Source organism: Semicossyphus pulcher, unplaced genomic scaffold (genome assembly GCF_022749685.1).
Source record: "Semicossyphus pulcher isolate SPU_LCO1_2020_fin unplaced genomic scaffold, fSemPul1.0.p SCAF_20, whole genome shotgun sequence".
NCBI classification, from domain to species: Eukaryota; Metazoa; Chordata; class Actinopteri; order Labriformes; family Labridae; genus Semicossyphus; species Semicossyphus pulcher.
The window spans coordinates 6,053,771-6,062,663 of record NW_027211694.1 but is presented as its reverse complement, the minus strand read 5'-3'; the positions used below and the strand labels follow the sequence as shown (position 1 = coordinate 6,062,663).

General features: G+C 42.4%; 1 protein-coding gene across 1 annotated transcript; it reads left to right on the top strand.

The window, feature by feature from the left end:
- Positions 1–2,344: 2,344 nt before the first annotated feature.
- Positions 2,345–8,423, top strand: cd36 (CD36 molecule (CD36 blood group)). The gene is made up of 12 exons (XM_069671154.1): positions 2,345–2,538; positions 2,894–3,054; positions 3,199–3,343; positions 5,338–5,493; positions 5,584–5,675; positions 5,761–5,810; positions 5,885–5,954; positions 6,153–6,340; positions 6,429–6,547; positions 6,643–6,716; positions 7,695–7,749; positions 7,857–8,423. The coding sequence occupies exons 1-12, from the start codon at positions 2,416–2,418 to the stop codon at positions 8,031–8,033; spliced, it is 1,410 nt and encodes a 469-aa protein (XP_069527255.1). The 5' UTR covers positions 2,345–2,415; the 3' UTR covers positions 8,034–8,423.
- Positions 8,424–8,893: the final 470 nt, after the last annotated feature.

Here is an 8,893-nt window from a genome sequence, read left to right as displayed (position 1 = left end):
AGGTAAAGTAAATAAAGTCAGTCAGGTGATATTATAACTGTTTTGTCAGGAATGTTTGTTTGAATAGGCAGAGACACCCAGGTAGATGAACCACAGTGTTGAACTACAGGCAGGCCTTCTGTAGTGAGCAAGCAGTGAGTGGTGATGGAATGGTGGTGCTGCCCTCCAGTGGCTAGAATTTGTAACTTCATAATGCTGAAGGAGGGGAAAGGCAGGCTCAACTTGGAAGGTGGAAGTGGGAAGATCAGGCTCAACTTGGAAGTTGGAAGCTGGAGGTGAGAAGGGCCAGATCAATTTGGAAGTTGGAAGTGGGAAAGGGCAGGCTCAACTTGGAAGTTAGAAGCTGGAAGTGGGAAGGGCAGGCTAAATTTGAAGTTGGAATCTGGAAGTGGGAAGGGCAGTTTCAATTTGGAAGTTGGAAACTGGAAGTGGGAAGGGCAGGCTCAACTTGGACATTGGAAGTGGGAAGGGCAGTCTTAAATTGGAAGTAGGAAGGGCAGGCTCAATTTGGAAGCTGGAAGTGAGAAAGGGAAAACTGAACTTGGAAGCTGGAAGTGGGAAGGGCAGGCTCAACTTGGGAGTTGGAAGCTGGAAGTGGGAAATTGGAAGCTGAAGTGGGAAGGGCAGGCTAAGTTTGGAAGTGGGAAGGGCGGTCTCAATTTGGAAGTTAGAAGTTGGAAGTGGGAAGGGCAGGCTTAATTCGGAAGTTAGAAGTTGGAAGTGGGAAGGGCAGGTTTAATTCGGAAGTTGGAAGTGGGAAGGGCAGGCTTAATTTGGAAGTTGGAAGTAGGAAGGGCAGTCTCAAATTGGAAGTGAGAAGGGAAGGCTCAACTTGGGAGTTGGATGCTGGAAGTGGGAAGGGCACTCTCAGTTTGGAAGATGGAAGTAGGAAGGGCATGCTCAATTTAGAAAGTGGAAGTGGGAACTTGGACCTGGAAGTGTGAATGGCAGGCTTAAGTTGGAATTTGGAAGGGCCGGCTCCAGTTGGAGAAAGAAAAGTTCATTTACTAGGTTACGTGGGTGTAAAGGATGGCACTATTCTATCATGGGAAGTCTAGGAAGCGTGACCCGTGGGCAATCACTGCTGCTCTGCTGCAAATTTGGACCATTTTTGTCCTCTAACTTTATGGAAAAGCTTGATTTTTTTGTTGTTGTTGTTTTTTTGTTCTGTCAAAAACCCAACTATCAGTCTGATCTATATTTGTAGCCTACTTTAATCAACTTTAAGTGACTAATGTTAGACATGTAGGTTATGCAATCATTTTGTATTTATTTGCAAAATAATCCTGAAAATTGTTGGAATTTTTACATCTTTTCAAGGTGTATAAAGAAAGATTCAACCTCGGAATACCCAAAGGTATGCTAATATGCTAACGTTTTGGCGTTAGCATGTTCATATACATTGGTTTGTGTGTGCTACCTTTTAGCTTTGGGTATTTAGAGGTTAAATTATATGACCTAAGTTAAAGCACCACAATCTAAATACTGGTGAAGCTTTAATCAAGGCATCCATAAACCAACATGTGCACGTGCAGCATTATATTGATGCTGGTGAGGTTCCAAAACAAGGAAATACTTGTTATCGTTACGTCGCATCAAGATAAGCTGTGCGATGTTTCTTTAAGAGAGATAAAAAAGCAATTCCTTTTAACATCCTCTCTTAAACCAAACAACCTAAAGTACAGATCAGCTTTTTTTTTAACTGTCGCTGCACAACGGGAATATACTTTATAATTTATGCTCCCCCTTCTCCTGTTTTCGGTAAGTGTGTCTGTTGCGCAACAAGGCAGAGGATGAGGAGAAATTGGTAGAGGAGGCAAAAGATGAAGAGATAGAGGAGCACGGATAAGAAAACATGTTTACTGGTAATTGAGGCCTTTGGGTGTCTAGAAATGTTCTTTCAGAGTGCGATTAAGCTTCCTGAATGAGGCTTTGCGACTGTATGGAAGAAAAAGTTGGCTTGAATCAAACAAAATGAATGAAAGAGAGAAAAAAATGGCACGGCTCTTTAATGAACTCAGAGCTCCCACCCACTCCTCCTTCAACCTGTCTCCTCAGCCTATTGTAGCTCTTATCTCCTGCTCAGATACTGTTTACTGATACCACAAGAGGGACGTCTCTCAGCTGAACCTTAAACCTTTTCTAATTATATAACTTCATTTATAATACGTCCCTGGACACCTGCCCGAGGTGTCTGTACCTTTACCTGGCCCTGAGCTGCTCTGTCAGCTCCACTGATGGTACAGCCTGCCTGTGCTTCTACTCCTACTGCTGCTGCTGCTGCCGCTGCTGCCAGGACACAAACACAGACAGGCTGCACATTCTAGCACACACACCACAAACACACAGAGACAGAAGGAGAACAGGCTGCCTGGCAGATAGACGGACGTACGGAGGGAGAAAACGCACACCACCATGGGCTGCTCTATCTGGAGGTGCGGGCTGATAGCCGGAGCTGTGTTTGGGGCGGCGGTTGCCATCCTGGGAGGCATCCTTATCCCGTTGGGGAACAGCATCATTAGGGGGACAGTGGAGAAGGTATGGTGCTCACTTTCACCTTGGCTTTGGGAATATAGGGAGTGACAGTGTTTGAATGTGTGTACTCTGAGATCAAGGTGAATCGGGAGAAATGAGAGGGAAGAGGCATTCGTTTTGGGAACTGGTAAACAAGCTGTGCAGGAAGAAGCCAAGTGTGCCTTCTTTTCATCTTTCAAAAAAATCAACATCTGTGATTTCCACGTTCTCTGTAGAGAAATGTTAACGCTTTTTTTTTTAAGACCTTTTTGATAACAGAGCATCCACCCTTTTTCATGTATCAGCGGGGCAGCTGGCCTGCTGGCAGTCTTCTTGAGGCATGTTAAAAATAGACTGTCTGTGTGTCTGCTGGGTTTAGGAAGCCGTCATTGAGCCTGGAACCACAGCATATGACAACTGGGTGGCTACAGGGGCAAAGGTGTACCGGCAGTTCTGGTTCTTTGACGTCAAAAACTCCATCGAGGTTTTGCAGTATGGCGCAAGACCAGTTGTAGTGGAAAAAGGACCATACACTTACATGTAAGGATGATTTGTTTGCCTCTTTTATACTTTTTTTCTTGACAGACTTTCCAGTTTTCATTTGCCCTTCATCACATTTATTTTATGCCATATCTTTTCTTGTAAAGTGTAACGTCTAAGTAAGACACTTTCCCCCACTTCCAGCACAAGATACCTTCCCAAAGAAAACGTCACGTTCAACCCGAATCAAACAGTGTCCTTCCTGCTGCCTATGGGCGCCATCTTTGAGCCGTCCATGTCAGTGGGACCAGAGGAAGACAAAGTCACCTCCCTCAACCTCGCTGTGGCAGTAAGTGAGGGTGACCCCATCGTGCCATGATTCCTGACTTGACTCGGCTCGCCTGTTAATCGTTACCATACTTTCATTTCAAAGCCAAGTCAAGCGAGTGCCAAATCAAGCTGTGTTACCCTCTGGTGGGTTGCTTTGGCCTGCACTCACTCGTTAAAGTGGTGGTTACTCAGCTTTTTAACACTGTGACTGTGAAGAAAAGAAAATATTAGAGAATTAATCTTATTACTTTGTGTAGCATAAATCTTGTATCCTATCTTGTTAACACAGCAGAGTTATCTTGTGACAACATAAAGGGACCTGACCCCCATGTTGGAAACCAATGCAGTATATAATAGGACGTCTCTGAACAAAATTTGCTCGGGGCAAGTTGAAGATTGTAACTACTTTGAAGGCTACTGTAGCAGTGTTGAGACAATAACAGAGTTTCCAATCTGACAAAAATACTTTTTTTGAAACACTGGAGAATATAAACACGATTTTCTACAAAAAAACTCCATAAAAATAAGCAAATAATTCAAATTTCAATAGTTTTACTTGTATTTTTCCACTTAAACCTCACAGTAACTCGCAACATGTAATATGCTTTGTGTATCGATGAGCTAGCCTTATTAGCCTGCATGTTTCCTCTGTAGTTGAATGAAATTACCTATAGCTAATGCAGCTAGCTTAATTCTGTGTTTATGTTGACGATTACAAGCTTTTATAAACAGAGAGCTAACTGAGTTATAGGTCAATTTACCTGAACAATAATGGTTCCCTTGGAAGTCGACTACAAAAGCTAATGCAGCTAGCTAAGACCTGCGTTTACATCAACAACTCCAGGCTTTTTAAGGAAGGCAGCTAGCTGAGTTAGCGGTTAAGTTACCTCCATAGTAATGTACAGTTTCTTTGCTTAACTACAAAAGCTAATGCAGCGGGCTAATTTCTGTGTGTGACTCCAAGACTGCTGTTGGTTTTTCATGAATGGGCAGCTAGCTTGCAAATTGTCCCCCGGGAAGTTAGCTAAAGGAAGGCTAATTTCTTGTTCTCTTTCATTGAAGTCTGAGACTCAGATGTTTATCTTTATTCAAAAACCTCTTGGATGCTGATGCAACTTTCCTCAGTGGGTGTTGTTTTGCCAGAGTCTGTGTTTTTCCAAATCTCTAGGCTACAATGCTGCAAAGTCAGCATGACAAGCTATCACAATAGCCTCAGTTACAGTAAAAGAGGAAGGCCATGGTTGACTAGAGTTTTCCTGTAACATTTGTCTAAACACTGGCAAGAATTTGTACTTGCCAAAAAAGTATTAAGGCTTGATACGGGTAGCTAACCCCATTAGCTTTGTTTTAATTATTAAAGTATTAAACATATCTTTGTTGTTGGTCGGAGATAAGGCATTAGCAAATTGAAGTTTCTTAAAAATGACTCTTGATTTAATTAAAACTCCTTCGTAAAATAGATAAATTGGTTGGAAAATTTATTGTTCCTGGAAAATAAGGAGCAGATATTCGAGCTCTTACAAAATGACTTATTTGCATGCATAACGATGGTTTGTAAATGTGTTTTTCTTATAGTTCAACAAGCCCTCTTTCAGAATAAATTAGTGGAATAGTGGAAAATGTTTAATAGAAAGCTACCAGGCTGAAATGGCACTGAATAGCAGAATCGTCCCACCAATCTCAACGTGATTGTGCTGATTGTGTGACCGGACGATGACACCAACACGTTGCTGTGTCTGGAAATTATCAACAACTGGGAAGTCATAATTCCACAATGACAGTCTTTGTTTATGGCTACAGTGTGTTAAAACTTGAAAATGTTTTCGTTGAAGCAGATTCAATAAAAGCCCAATCATGAGTAATTATGTAATATAACCGCCATAAAGGAGGCTTATCTCCTCAGGCAACCGCAGCAGTTCTGTATCGTTATGGAGCTGTACTGTTGCCTTTGACACCATCACAGAGCTTTATCATGTATAAGAAATAAAGCTCCTGATTATTTTTTTTCTTCAGGGAGCCTACTCGCTGGTTCCAAAAGTACTTCACTCATTGCTGGAGAATATGATTAAGACGAGCAACTCGTCCTTGTTCCATCGCCGCACAGTCAGGGAATTGCTGTGGGGTTACACAGACCCCTTGCTGAAAGGACTGGTGGGCTTATTTGCACCTGTAAGTAAAATAAAAAATAGTAAGACACCAAGTAAAACCATTTAAATGACATGATTTCCTCAATGTCTTAATACAATGTATTTTCCCCAGTACAATGGTACCTATGATGGCTTCTACACCGTCCACAATGGAAAGGGGGACATCTCTAAAGTGGGGATAATTGACAGATGGCGAGGAGAGAAGTGAGTCTGATTATAAATAAAGAGAAGAATAAATTGACTTTAATCAATTAGTACAGGTTTTAACATGTGAGAATTTGTCTTACAGGAGCTTACGTTTCTGGGACGACAAGTACTGCAACATGATCAACGGAACAGGTACGTGCTGATCGAGCAACGTCGTTTCTCGAATGCAGACGAGACGTCTTCACTGACTCTCTCTTCTTTCTCAGATGCGTCCTCCTTCCCGCCCTTTGTGGACAAGAAGAAGCCTCTCTATTTCTTCTCATCGGACATCTGCAGGTAATAAAAGCTTTCTTTGACTGTACTTTGCTCACACCAACGAGCAACAACAGGAGAGTTCAACATTTGAGAGCTGTAGCCTTTGAACTTTTCCCCCAAGTAGCCACTAGAGGTCAGAGCTTTCCAATGAGCCAGAAAGGACAAGAAGATGAGGGTCAATAGCTGGAGGACTCTTAAACAGATCTCTGTGTTCTTCAGGTCTGTGTCGGCTGGCTTTCAGGAGAGCCAGGATCTGAAAGGGATCGAGGTGTACCGCTACACCCTGCAGCCAAACACCCTAGCCTCCCCTACGGTCAACCCAGACAACCGATGTTTCTGCAGAGACCCACAGACCACCAAGAATTGCACCATGGCTGGAGTACTGGACATCAGCTCCTGTCAAAACGGTCAGTTTATATTTGTTTTACTGAGCATTGCAAATTGACTCTCAGCAGCATTGCATGTTAAAGCTTTGTTTTCTTTCTGTCTAAACAGGAAAACCAATCTACATCTCTCTGCCGCACTTTCTGTTTGGCAGCGAGGACCTGAGAGAGACTGTGCTGGGCCTCCATCCCAGTGAGGAGCACCACGTCACCTACATGGATGTGGAACCTGTAAGAGCTTCCAAACTTTTATGTGTGTTAGCTTTGACTTTTTGGTGCAGCATGTTTGATGCTAATTCCTTTGTATTCTCTTTTTTGTTCACTAGACAACAGGGTTCACGTTGAGGTTTGCAAAGAGAATTCAAGTGAACATGATGTATGGACCATCGAAGGTCATCACGTAAGTTGTGTCCAATTTTTAGAGAAGATTTTGGGATCTTTTTTCTTTCTTGACAAGAGTTTCATGAAGAGGTTGAGACCACTCTCCTGCCTGTACAGTAAATGGTTAGCTTAGCTTAGCATACAGACTAAGAGCAGAACACTCTTTAACACATTATAAATGTACTATATAAATGAGTGTTTGTTTTCTTAGGTTGTTCATGTGTGATATGTGACTTGGCCTTACATTGATTGCTAAGCTAACCGCAACACTAACCTTTTGCTAGTTATTGTTCCCAGGGTTCTTTACTCCCCAGCTCAATATGCTCTTAATATAACACATTAAGGAGACCATTGAAAAGGTTTTATTTTCTCCACCGTGTTTGTATCCCTATGTCGAATGTTCAGAGTATTTTTTCCAGGGTCAATAAGTCAAAACCACCCTCTTCTGCAGCCTGAATTTCAAACCTGACGATTTTGAACGAGACATGACATCGGAGGCGGGCGTCCTAGGTTGAGGAAGTGTAGTTTAGCGAGCTCCCTGGTGGAGGTTTTCCAGGGCCCATTGGCGAGGCGGATAGCGTCTTCCAAAGGCACAGAGCATGTTTTTTCTTCCATAATAGCGTCATAGGACTGAGGTTGAAAATTGGCGAACTGGCCCTTTAAGAAATTTAAACCCCCAAATCAAGCCAATTTTTACCTTTCAAACTGCGTGTAAAACATCCATCTCCATTTTGGTAATCTGCTATTTGAACTGATTAAACAGCCAAAACCAACATTGTACAATCTTAGCGAACATAGGACCCTGGGAACCTTCATATTTACCGTTCAGACAGCAGACTGTTATCGTCTCTTCTAACTCTCAGCAAGAAAACAAACAAGTGCATTTCCCAAAATATCTCTCTCTCTCCCTTCTGTCTGTCAAATAAAGGCAAAAAAAAAAGAAAGTTTAAGACAGAATCATGCTCTGAATACCAAGTAATAAACTCTTTTCCCACAGGGTCCTGAAGAAAGTCAAGGATTATACTATATTCCCTCTTGTTTGGCTGAACGAGGTGAGATAAACAATAGAGCCCTGCAGCCATGAAGTGTTTATTCTTCTAGCTTGGCATGCATGCTAATCAGTCCCTCTCTCTTTCCCTGTCTCTATCGGTGTGATCAGACGGCTGCGTTGGACGATGCAACGGCAGACATGTTTAAGAAGGAGCTCATCTCCCGCATCAATCTGTTGGAGATAATACAGCAGGCACTGTTGGGCGTAGGTGTGGCCATTTTAGCCCTGTGTCTCATCTCCTATGTTTGTTCAAAGAAGAGAAGTAACCCGTCTAGGTTTGTGTGAATGAAACATGCAGAAGTATCGGTTGTGTGTGGGTTGCAGAGCACAGTGCATTTAAGCTGCTACGGGACATCGAACCTTTTGATATAGACTTGCACTTTTTTGTAATTCATTGTTATTTATAATGTCAAACCTCCTTTGATACAAAGGGGGGAATAACTGTGATTTTCGCAAAGCTCAAAAGCTGAATTGCTTTGCCAAGTATTATTTTAATTGCAAACACTGTAACTTTAAATCAATCAGGGATTTCTCAAGGGAGAGCAGACGGAGACTCCTCTTAAATGTCAGGTTGTTAATGAACACTGAGGAGGGATGTGTTTGTTTGACATCCTGTAAAAGAAATGTACAATCTAATCTTACGCAAATGTTCATATCCTTTGCTGAACTAGTGTCTTCAATATGAATAAAAGCTGAAAAGTTTTTCATTGACTCGTATTGGATTGTTTCTTCCCGGCAACAGCCTATGAAAGCTTTTCTCCCTCGGCCAAAAACACAGCGGAGACTTTCCCGCTGCTGAAACAAACCTCTGCATTGTGCACTCTGCACAGAGTGGCCCATAAATCAAAGAGAGTCATATAAGTGGCCGGAGGGAGGATTATACTTTGGTTATGAATGATACTTGAGTTTGTTTGGTGAGAAAGCAGTATTTCAACACAGCAGGACGCCTCACTTCAGTTTTATGGGTTTTAAATGACCCGCTGCGGCCTCCTGGGTGTCTTTGATTCTACTGTTCGGTCTGACTCTGACATGTCACACATATAAGGGAGTGTTTCACTGAGATTAAAACGGACACCTCCTCCATGAGGCGGTCTGATTTGCAGCCATGAGGTGTTTCAGGTAGTGTCCACTGATCTTAGAAATTT

What these genes read in the sequence shown, in the direction of transcription:
- cd36 (XM_069671154.1), top strand. Translation starts at nt 2,416, where the DNA reads ATGGGCTGCTCTATCTGGAGGTGCGGGCTGATAGCCGGAGCTGTGTTT. An exon ending in CAACATGATCAACGGAACAG is followed by an intron (nt 5,811 to 5,884) that starts GTACGTGCTGAT and finishes CTTCTTTCTCAG; the next exon opens with ATGCGTCCTCCTTCCCGCCC. An exon ending in TTCTCATCGGACATCTGCAG is followed by an intron (nt 5,955 to 6,152) that starts GTAATAAAAGCT and finishes TGTGTTCTTCAG; the next exon opens with GTCTGTGTCGGCTGGCTTTC.